The sequence below is a fragment of the Phacochoerus africanus genome, chromosome 1 (genome assembly GCF_016906955.1).
Source record: "Phacochoerus africanus isolate WHEZ1 chromosome 1, ROS_Pafr_v1, whole genome shotgun sequence".
Taxonomy (NCBI): Eukaryota; Metazoa; Chordata; class Mammalia; order Artiodactyla; family Suidae; genus Phacochoerus; species Phacochoerus africanus.
Window position 1 is genome coordinate 282,920,095 of NC_062544.1, and position 11,455 is coordinate 282,931,549.

The following is an 11,455-nucleotide window of genomic DNA, read 5'->3' on the forward strand; positions in this document are numbered from 1 at the left end:
TGAGAAAACAATTCTAAACATTCATGACCTGAAAAACCAGTTTGTTACTGAGCTGCTGCCCATCATCTACTTATGACTCCATCATCAGTTTCCCGTCGTGGCTCAGCGGTAACGAACACGACTAGTATCCCAAGGGGTTTTTAGGTGCGGCCCTAAAACAAACAAACAAAATCCTAGGGGAAAGTTCATGTTTGAGAAAGACGTGGTGCAGTAGGTTAAGAATCCAACCGCAGTGGCTTGAGTCTCTGCAGAGATGTGGGTTTGATCCCTGCCTGGCACAGCGTGTTAAAGGATCTGGCATTGCTACAGCCCTGGCACAGGTCACAGCTGCAGCTAGGATTCAGTCCCTGGTCTGGGAGCTTCCCTATGCTATGGGTACATTGATTAAGGAAAAAAATATATAAAATGACACCAATTTCGTAAATTCATGTGAGCTCAGAAAAGGATCTGAGAAAAACCCAACTTTAAAGTTGCCTAGGAGCAAATTATAACTTCAGGTATTTTTAGCTTGTCTGTCTGAGGGCTTTTCCCCAGTGAGCATGGACTGGTCCTGTCTACACGGCACACACTTCTCTTCCCTGTGCCCACCTAATCTCTCAACTCCTGTCCCCGTGCCCACAAACACTTTTCTCACACTTCCCAAACACCCCACGGCAAACTCTTTTCTGAGCTCTGTTTATGCCGCTCTGTATCAGACAGCAGGCTCTGTGCCGAAAGCCCTAAGATTAATTCATATTTCAAAGGTCAAATTCAACCTCTGATAAGGAAATGCAGGGTTCTTCTGAGCTGCTTGTTCTAGTTAACAAATGAGCCTGTCTGGTTTGTTAGCATCATTGTTGAAGTTGTATCTTCCGTGTCCTTCTAGGAAATCTGGACTGATGTCCACTCAACCATTCTGATCACTCGTTCTCATTGTTCAGAACTAGCTGTTGAATGGGCGAGAGATTAACTTTTTCTAAATACTGATCCTAGAAAAGATACCCCAACATGGTTTATTTTTTGAAAAGCAGTCGTTCTTTCGACAGCTGAAAAGAATACCCACTTGGGGGTTCAATTTTATTATTTTTTTTGGTCGAGCCGCACCCGAGGCATATGGAGGGTCCCAGGCTAGGGGTCTAATAGGAGCTGTAGCTGCCAGCCTACGCCACAGCCACAGCAACTTGTGTTCCGAGCCGCATCTGCCACCTACACCATAGGTCACAGCAACGTCGGATCTTCAACCCACTGAGTGAGGACAGGGATCGAACCCGCAACCTCATGGTTCCCAGTCGGATTCGTTAACCACTGAGCCACAACAGAACTCTGAGGGTTCATTTTAGAAGTTAAGCTTAAGGTGAGGAACTAGAAGCACTTCATTCCACTTCTCCAGACAGAAAATTTAGGTGTCATCCTACAAGAAGTCAGACACCCTGTTGTGCTATTTATAAAAAAATTTTTTTTTGTCTTTTTTTGCTATTTCTTTGGGCCGCTCTTGCGGCATATGGAGGTTCCCAGGCTAGGGGTTGAATCAGAGCTGTAGCCACTGGCCTACGCCAGAGCCACAGCAATGTGGGATCCGAGCCGAGTCTGCAACCTACACCACAGCTCACGGCAACACCGGATCCTTGACCCACTGAGCAAGGGCAGGGACCGAACCTACAACCTCATGGTTCCTAGTCGGATTTGTTAACCACTGCGCCACGACGGGAACTCCTATAAAAAAAAATTTTTTTATAAATCTCTTTATTACTAGAAAAGAGTTCAGAGCAAGGAGTTCCCACCATGGCTCAGTGGAAACAAATCTGACTAGTATCCATGAGGTTGCACGTTCGATCCCGGCCTCGCTCAGTGGGTTAAGTGATTTAGCACTGCCATGAGCTGGGGTGTTGGCAGGCAGCTACAGCTCCAATTCGACCCCCCTCGCCTGGGAACTTTCATATGCCAAGGGTACCTCCCTAAAAAGACCAAAAAAAAAAAAAAAAATCAGAGTAAGCAGCTCTTCGTGAGTATAAACATTTATCACATTCCAGGGGTGGGATGCCTGGATAGTACAAAAGAACACTGCCAGGTGGATTATAGGGGTAAAATTCCATTTTTTGGTTTTTTTCTTCCTTTTTCATAGCTATACTTGTGGCATATGGAAGTTTCTGGGCTAGGAGCTGAATGGGAGCTACAGCTGCTGACCTATACCACAACCACAGTAGCAATGCTGGATCCAAGCCACACCTGCGACCTATGCCACGACTTGGGGCAACTCGCTCTGGCCACTGAGCTAGGCCAGAGATGGAACTCACATGCTCACAGAGACTACGTTGGGTTCTTAACCTGCTGAGCCACAGTGGGAACTCCTGAATATCCCTTCACTACTACTAATGGTTGCTAGACATTCTGATACCCAAAAACTGCACAAGGTATCCATACACAGGGCAAAACTCAATGTTTCAGCTCCATGTTAATTTACACATCCAAACTCCGACCTGTTCCACTGGAACTCAGAAACTAAAGGCCAATCAACCTTTATCACTGTTTCAGGCCCTCCAGTGTCACAACCACCGCTCATCTCCCAAGGGTTGCCAAAGCCCTCAAGGGGTCACTTCGGCCCAAGCCAATGTCCTCTGCATTTTCTGTAGCCTCACTTTTTACACCACACCTCTTCACTCCCTATGAATTCTGCTAACGGGTTATTCCAGGAGCATACAGCCCTTGCAGAGCTCACTGACCCCCTTAGAATCCTTTATTTACTTATTTCCGTCTTTTGCCTTTTTTAGGGCCACACTCACGGCATATGGAGGTTCCCAGGCTAGGGGTCCAGTTGGAGCTATAGCTGCCGACCTACACCACAGCCACACTTGACCCGAGCCGTGTCTGCAACCTACACCACAGCTCACAGCAACGCCAGATCCTTGACCCAATGAGTGAGGCCAAGGATCGAACCCACAACCTCATGGCTCCTAGTCAGATTCATTTCCACTGCGCCATGAAGGGAACTCCCTCCAGGTCTCATTTTTAAAGTTTATTTGCCTCCTACTAATTAAGTCTACAGGTGAATTAATATTCAGTGTATAAAAGTTCTAAACTTTGTTCCAAGGTTTCTCCCTCTGCAGTGGTAACCCTGGCAAGGTACCACCTCTGGCCCCACTTGTGCATTTGCCAAAGCAGCGCAGCAGATGTCTGCCACCTCTAAAGACATTTCAGATAGCAGCAAGCTGGAAGTACAATCCAAATGAAAGCAAATCCCCAAACCATGCAAATACAAACCTACCAGACCTTGTTCATTCTATTCAGTATTCGTAAGCTTACTTTATATGAAGAGTAGATAATTATGTGTTTCTTCTGCTTCAGAGGACATTGCATGGAGTTCCCATTCCCATTAAACCAATTTTACCACACAAGTATCTTCAAAATATACCCTGAAAGTGTTACAGAAAAATGAAACATTGCACTCTTCCAAAATTTCGTCTTTTTGCCTTTTCTAAGGCCACACCTGTGGCATGTGGAGGTTCCCAGGCTAGGGGTCTAATCGGAGCTGTAGCCACCGGCCTACCCCCAGAGCCACAGCAATGTGGGATCTGAGCCGCGTCTGCAACCTACACCACAGCTCACGGCAACGCCGGATCGTTAACCCACTGAGCAAGGGCAGGGACCGAACCCGCAACCTCATGGCTCCTAGTCGGATTCGTTAACCACTGCGCCACGATGGGAACTCTTCCAAAATTTTAATAAAAATCTCGGCAAGAACAAATGCAGAAATTACTTAATAATATAAAATTTAAACCAGAACTGGATACAAGTGCTTCAAGAAGTTCTTTCGTAACTGAGATTTTATTGGTTGTTTTGAGGATCAGTACACAGATATTTCAACTTGTACACAATTCTTAACATACGTACCAAAAATCTAAAAAAATCATATAGTTGTGAATTCTTTTCTCAACAGTTATTCCAGTGACTTTACAGCTTAAAATTTGGAGGCAAATTTTCCTTAACAGGATATCAAGTACCAATATCTTCGAATGATGATATGCTGTTATATCGTAAGTCCCACTAATTCACAATTTTAATATCATATATACTACGTACTCAAATGTTCAGTCTTTCACAGCACATTAACAAAATTACTAGGAAAACTGGACTACCACGACCAAAGGTGTTACAGAGTGCACACAATTCTGACAAGGAGAGCCAAGGTCAAGGTTGGTCTGCTTTAGAAACAGTTCTACCAAAAACAACATGGGAAGAGAAGTAATTTCGAGTGTTCAAGACGTTAAATGCACAACTGACTCCAAATCACCATTTAGTACGCTTTGTATTACAGGATATAAAAGCTCCCCATCTATGGAATGTTAAGCTGACACCCAAGACATTCAAAGCCTCCCACGTTCAATATCCCACTACTTTCTGGTTGTACCAAAAAATAAACAACCAGCAAATGATTTCACCTCTTAAAAAAAAGCATTTACACTTAAAAAATGGGATGAGGTGGGATTCCCTCCTTCTTAAAAATGTTTCTAGAGCTACTAAAAAACTTGCATTTACAAAATAGTTGATAAAAATATTCCTCTGGATTGTACAAGAAGGGACACAGGGACCACTGCAGGACTGGGCGTGTGCTGTTAATCAGACTTGGCTTCTTTCTCTCCTGCTTCATCGGAGGCCGGGCTCTGCAAATCAAGGGATAAAAAGTGATTAAACACGGACCCCGTGTCACTGCCGTGTCAGAGATACTTAGCATTTAACACAAACTAAGTTTTACTTATTTTAGCTATGGTCTTAAAAATACATTAAATGTTCATTATTTATAGCTGCTGTATCTGTGAATTCACCTAACTCACTAAAATTTACTTGGAACCCCAAAATCAACATTCAGGCACGTCCATGGTCACGTGCAGATGGAAAAAAGCAAAAAAATCTCAGTCGCCCAACACTCACACTCCCAGCTGAAGTTGTTCTGCCTCTTGTTAGAGCTGTAACACTATTAACGAGTGTCTCTCTCAGTTTATTCAACGCCACACATCTCGCGTCTGTTCATGCTTTTGGTCAACCACGCTGACTAGACAGGTGCCGTGCTGTCTAGCACTGACTGCTATGTGCAAGGAGGCTGTGATGGACTGCAGGGAGGAAACACACGCTGCACACCTTCACCGAGGCACGAGTCAGAGCGCCCTTTCTGTTGGCCCCGAGTTCAATGTCACTTATAAAAGAAGGTTACGATTTGATCAGTCCATGGAAATGTAATGAGAACATTTCAACAATCTACTCCTATCATTTCCACCGTGAACAACTGTCCAGTATTCAGAGCAACCTTATAGATGTAACGTAGCTTGATTAAAAAGTATCAGAAGGCCACCACTCCCCCATAACTGGACTAATGTCATCTTAATATCACAATGTTTGATGTGTGGTTAGAACTAGGAATTAAAAGTAAACAGTGAGGAGTTCCCGTCGTGAAGCAGTGGTTAACGAATCCGACTAGGAACCAGGAGGTTTCGGGTTCGATCCCTGTCCTTTCTCAGTGGGTTAACGATCTGGCGTTGCCGTGAGCTGTGGTGTAGGTTGCAGACGCGGCTCGGATCCCACATTGCTGTGGCTCTGGTGTAGGCCGGTGGCTGCAGCTCCGATTCGACCCCTAGCCTGGGAACCTCCATATGCTGCGGGAACGGCTCAAGAAAAGACAAAAAGACCAAAAAAAAATTTTTTTTAAATAAATAGTAACTAAATCATAGGAACAGTCAATAAGTTTAAAATCTGATCCATAAATATCAGAGTTTAAAAATTAACAACCTAAATTATCAACATTTTCTGGTTAGCCAATGTTAAAAAAAGGGCCTAGCTTAAAAAGTGATTTATCAAAACCTTGCAACCCACTTAATTTTTAAGATAAAACCTCTCACAGATTAAAAGGATAAAGATTGAAGACACCAATCTTTTTAACTGCTTAACATTAGGTTACTACTTAATCTTAGAAAAATGGTTATTTTCAAGAAAAATAAACGTTCTTCATTAGAAATGAAAGTGGGGAATGTTCCCTTGTGGCACAGCAGGTTAGGGACCTGGTGCAGCTGCAGCACAGGTTTGATCCCTGGTCTAAGAACTTCCACAGGCAGCAGGTGTGGACAGAATGAGAAAAAAAAAATGAAAGTGAGGGAAAAAAAATATGGCAAGTGAAGGCAATGGAGAAAATAAAAACATTTTTTACCATAAAATAAAAACCAAAAAAAATTATTAACGGTTCTACAGATAGCAATTTGAGAAGAGTTTTGTATTTGTTTAAACATGAGGTCATGTGAAAAAAAATGCGTTATATTGTTTAGTAAACTAAATCTTTTTAAAAACACCAGCAATTAGGGAGTTCCTAATTCGCAAAAATCATCTATCCATTCACTTGGAGTCTTTCTACAAAGCTTTGTTAATGTCATGGTAAAGATGTCTTATCCGCTACATGAAAACATACAATCTGCCGTTTACTCTTCAGTTGAACTTCACACACACACACTCCTGACCTCCTCGCTTTTAGTTTCTCCGTTTTCCGCAGGCAGATCTTCTTTCATCTCTTGCTTGGTCACTTCGGCCTGTTTTCCCTTTGCTCCCCTTTTCCCTTTAGTTTGTACTTTTTTGTCTGAAGCTTTATCCTGTGATGGAATGAGAGCATATTTTAAGTCTCGCCGCGACTGCTGTGCCGGGGCAGCCTGAGTTGGGTGACACACCTCTTCAACGACACACCTTCGGGCCCACCCCAGCACGACACCTAAAGCTTGAGAGACGCGACCTCTGCCACCTTCTCAACCAGCCCCTGATCTCGCCAGCGCCGCAGGACAGAACGGAGCTGAAGCCGCAGCCCCGGCAGCGAGCTCTTCCCGCTGCAGCCCCGCCCGCCCCCACGCCGCTTTCAAGCACCAACAATCATCAAACTGTCAAACAACCACTGTCCCGACGGACGGTCCCCCTCACAGTGAGACCATCTGCCTGAAAGCAGCAACATGTTGGGGGGTCAGGCTGACGATCCCGCCACAGGTAAGCCCTGGATCTCACATAATGAAGAGCCCAGAGTATCAATCATTTGAGAGTGTATCGCTTTTGTTTAGGTGTTTGAAGAACACAAAAAGCACAGGTGTTAGTACAAAGGCGAAAGTTCAAAATTAAGCCACTTTATAAAACAATACTTTTGGATGCCACCCACTGATAGCGAAGGAGAAAATGTAACAAACACCTCATATTCATTTCTGTAAACAGAACGGAGACAAGAGCCAAGCCAAGTAAGCAACGTCCCTGGAAAGTTGGGTGTTACCTGAGGGGAAACACCAGTGCAATACTCTCTGTAGCAGAAGTGGCAAATCACACAGAAAGACGGCAGGACACTGACTAGTAACGCAGTATCTTCGGGATAAATAATCTCATAAACAACACTGTCAAGTGTCATAATCCCTTTGTATTTAAAAAATGGTTCTTTTGGATTTCCCATCGTGGCTCACAGGAAATGAATCCAACTAGGAACCATGAGGTTGCAGGTTCGATCCCTGGCCTTGCTCAGCGGGTTAAGGATCCAGCGTTGCTGTGAGCTGTGGTGGAGGTCACAGACAAGGCTTGGATCTGATATGGTTGTGGCTGCGGCGTAGGCCAGCGCTGTACTCTGATTTGACCCTTAGCCTGGCAACCTTCATATGCCTCGAGTGTGGCCCTAAAAAGCACCCCCTCAAAAACTAATGGTTCTTTTATAAGTGATTTCAGATTTCTCACTAATTTCATAACCACTGTAACAGTAATATAAAAAAGTAAAAACAGGAGTTCCCGTCGTGGCGCAGTGGTTAACGAATCCGACTGGGAACCATGAGGTTGCGGGTTCAGTCCCTGGACTTGCTCAGTGGGTTAACGATCCGGCGTTGCCGTGAGCTGTGGTGTAGGTTGCAGACTCGGCTCGGATCCCACGTTGCTGTGGCTCTGGCGTAGGCCGGTGGCTGCAGCTCCGATTAGACCCCTAGCCTGGGAACCTCCATATGCCGTGGGAGCGGCCCAAGAAATAGCAACAATAGCAACAACAACAACAAAAAGACAAAAAAAAAAGTAAAAACAGAACGTGCAATAGCCTAGACTGAAAACCACTTCTAACTGTTAATATTGGAGAATGAGATGAAACAAAACAAGGTGTCTGTAGAAAGGTAATCAACACATCAAAAGATTTGCCCACCCCCTCTAAGGTCTGCAAACCCATCAATTACGCAAAGCCACACTACAGAAACTCGAGGGGAAAATGCTCCTCCTTGTTCCCATCATTTTTCCTTTGAGAAAAGTGAACTGACAATTTTATTCCTCAAGAAACATCAAGGTGAAAACTTACCTGTTTGCCTCTGACTGAGAGGAAGATGCTGATTACCTCTGTGCTCCCCAAACCAAACGGAGGTAAAATTTAAACAAAGTTTTCACTTAAGAAAATTTTAAGGGGAGATCAAAATATAGACAGAGATAAATAAGGGGAAAAAAACCCCAAAAAACCCCACTATGCAACAAGATCCACTATTTTTTCCTGCCTTCATGAAGTTTCTGGGGTACTCTTATTTTTTGTACAAAAGTATTCCCTACTTTTTGGTGTGAGAAAGCTGATGTACTACACACATACCTTCTTTGAACCCTTAAAGTCACAAAACAGAGCTTTCTACTGGAAAAATGACTTTCACCACTGACCTCTACACAACGATTAAAGAAAGAAATGCGGGGGGGCGGGGAACGGATGGCCATGGGACAAGGGGGCAGGACACCCTTTGATTAAGCAATGCTGAGCTTCCACCCACAAGTTTAGGAACCAGGTGATGGCAAGAAAGACTTATAAGGGGAGACTTCTACTAGCAAACTCTCAGGGAAGTTTTGAGTAAACAGAAATTAATCACACCAGTGAATTTCCCCTGAATAACAAGGAGAGCTTCCCAGAGGCTGGTTTCAATGCTACCTCCAAAAACAAAGTTACAAATGACATAGACACATTTTGCTTTCCCAAGTTATTTTCAAACCAACACATACCCAAGAACAACTTCAGCCCCCAAGCCCGCAACGTGAATAAAGCAATGGTGAATCTCTTCCAAAGCAATGGTCATGCTGTTTACCGTTAACTCGGTCTGATACAATAAAACAATTCAGGGAACTCCTAAGCATACAACTGCACGTTAAACTCTGAGACTCCTCTTAGTCACGTTTCCAAGGAACACAACTCTTGCTCTCTCCATGTAAAACAGGACCCCTTACCTTGCCTTGCAAACCTTACACGCAGACACGTACACATTCCCCTCTGCTGGCCTCAGGACTAGCTTTGCTGTTATGGTCGCAAGAGGAAGTACAGGCGTGCAACCAACAGAGAAGCGCTAGCCATAAGGAGCACAACACAAAGAATGGATTTCCCTGGGAAGCCAAAGTTACTCTCCCAGTATTTGCGGCCGTCTTAAGTTTCCCAAATTCTGCAGCAGCATTACTGTGATACATTCTATCTCCACAAACCGGGATAATCACTACATCCACCATATCTTACCCAGGCCAGAAAAATGTTCTTTACTCATATTATGAAAACCTTAAATCACAGTGGTAAACGTGGTCAAGTCCCGACTTTCCAGGAGATTATGACGTCAAACTGTAGACAATTTTGATACTCAAAGTCAAGGTCTTGGCCGCCGCCGGCAACGTGCGTTAAGGTAGCACCGCGGCATTTCGAAGACACCACGGTCTCTTAGGGTTTAAGTTGGAAACCTACCTTTCCTGCCGCCTTTTTTGGCTTCGCTTCCACTTTTGCAGGAGCAGGTTTCTGAAAGGCAAAGGTAGCACTGAGTTTCTTCCCGCGCTAGCATCCCACGGAAAAGGAAGATTAGGGGCTCACTTTACTTACAGCTGACAACCTCGCCGATCTCCTCTTGGGCTTCGGGAGAGAAAAGCAAAATGAGCAAGACGCACGGGACGCGGGGCGAACCGAACCCACCCCTGGGACAGGCGGGGGGCTCTTACCTCCTCCTTCGCCGCCCCCTCGGCGGAGCTGACCTGCGGGAGGAAGCAGACAGCGAGTGGGCGCAGCCCGCAAACAAAAGTGCCCGCGCGCCCTGCGCCCGCGAGAACAATACCCGGCCGCGTGACGTCAGCGGCTTCCCGCCGCCGCGTTCGAATCTCCCACCCGGCTCCGCGGGCCGCCGAACGTTCCGGAACCGCGCGCCCCAGGCCGGTGCGCGCCCGCCCTCCGCCGGCCGGCGGCGCCTCCCGGGCCCAGCGCCGCCGAGGGCGCGGCGGGGCCTGGGCCTGCCTGGCTGGGCGCCGCGGCCGGGCGGCGGAGGGGGCGTGTGCGGGCCGCGGCCGCCGCTCACCTTCCTCTTGGGCATCGTGGCGACGGCGCGGGCGCGTGCCGGGTGCCTGCGGTACGCGGCGCGCCGAGAGCCTTCGCGAATCTGGGCTGCCTGGCCGCTGCCGCTCCTCCCGCCGCCGGAGCTGCTGGGACCAGCGGCGGGGGCGGTGGGAGAACCGGATGGAACCGGATTGGGAGCCCGCCCCCTCCTCCCCCCGCATCCCCCGGCCGCAGGCTCCCCCTCCCCTCCAGCCGGGCCGCCCCCCGCCCCCACCCACGCCCATTGGCTGCGGGGCCCACCGCGCCGCGGCCAGCGCCCGGAATAGGTGAGGCCGGCCGTCACTCGACCACTGCGCCCCGCCCCCGCTCTCGGCGCCCCCACCCCGCCCGCCGTCTCGCGGGGCCCCAGACCCAGGCGAGGGGGCGGGGCCCCACGGGCCGCCCTCGCCTCACGGTAGTTTGTTTGAAGCCGAGCCGCAAAGTGCGGTCTGAGCGCCGATTGGCTGAGGCCCGCCACGTGGTCTCCGGGTGAGCCCGCCCCCAACCCCCCTGGCTACCTGGGCGCCAGCCAGAGCCCGGAAAGCCCGGGGATCAAGTCCCTCCACTGTAGGGTGAATTGGGTTGGGAGGGTTTTAGTTAGTCTCACAGACTGGGAAGGAAGAGATAACACGTTCAAATATGAACCAACTTCTTCCACCTCAGTTGGTAAGAAAGGCTAATAGGTCTTCAGCCTCGCTGGCCTGCAGGAGGCGGATTCTAGTGCGCAGGCGCGGAAGGGGAGGTCGTGGGAAGGAAAGTCGGCGCGGGGCTGCACTGCGCAGACGCGGGTTTTTGCGACGTCCCTGGAGTCGCGGCCCTGCTACCCTGCTGGGTTGCTCGTGGTCAGCTGTTTCTATGCAGTTTCTTTTAGATTATCCGTTCCCTTAGGGGCTGGGGGTGCTGGCGGTTTGTCTCAGGAGGCTAGTGGGCTCCTGAGTCCCGGAGGCTGCCGGCCCCAGGACTCAAAACCGCTTTCTGGGCCGGCCGGTCCCTCCTGCACTGAAGTGAAGTGGGGAGTAGGGCCATCCAGCTCGTGCCCGTTTTAACCAGTTGCTCACCTAAGCATCTTTCCGAGATAGAAAAAGAGCTTCTGGCTGGGGATCTGAGCTGGAAACCTCGGAACCAGTGAGATCA

The 11,455-nt window shown here is 47.8% G+C and overlaps 1 protein-coding gene across 1 annotated transcript; it reads right to left on the bottom strand.

Moving 5' to 3' along the window:
- Positions 1-3,782: 3,782 nt before the first annotated feature.
- Positions 3,783-10,502, bottom strand: HMGN1 (high mobility group nucleosome binding domain 1). Its single transcript, XM_047796716.1, has 6 exons — positions 10,305-10,502; positions 9,955-9,987; positions 9,839-9,868; positions 9,707-9,757; positions 6,477-6,605; positions 3,783-4,637 (listed from the first exon to the last, which is right to left on the bottom strand). The coding sequence occupies exons 1-6, from the start codon at positions 10,317-10,319 to the stop codon at positions 4,590-4,592; spliced, it is 306 nt and encodes a 101-aa protein (XP_047652672.1). The 5' UTR covers positions 10,320-10,502; the 3' UTR covers positions 3,783-4,589.
- Positions 10,503-11,455: the final 953 nt, after the last annotated feature.

Coding starts and splice junctions, on each gene's coding strand:
- HMGN1 (XM_047796716.1), bottom strand. Junction 9,869..9,954: donor AGGGGGCGGCGAAGGAGGAG/GTAAGAGCCCCC, acceptor TCTCTCCCGAAG/CCCAAGAGGAGATCGGCGAG. Junction 9,758..9,838: donor GATCGGCGAGGTTGTCAGCT/GTAAGTAAAGTG, acceptor TTTGCCTTTCAG/AAACCTGCTCCTGCAAAAGT.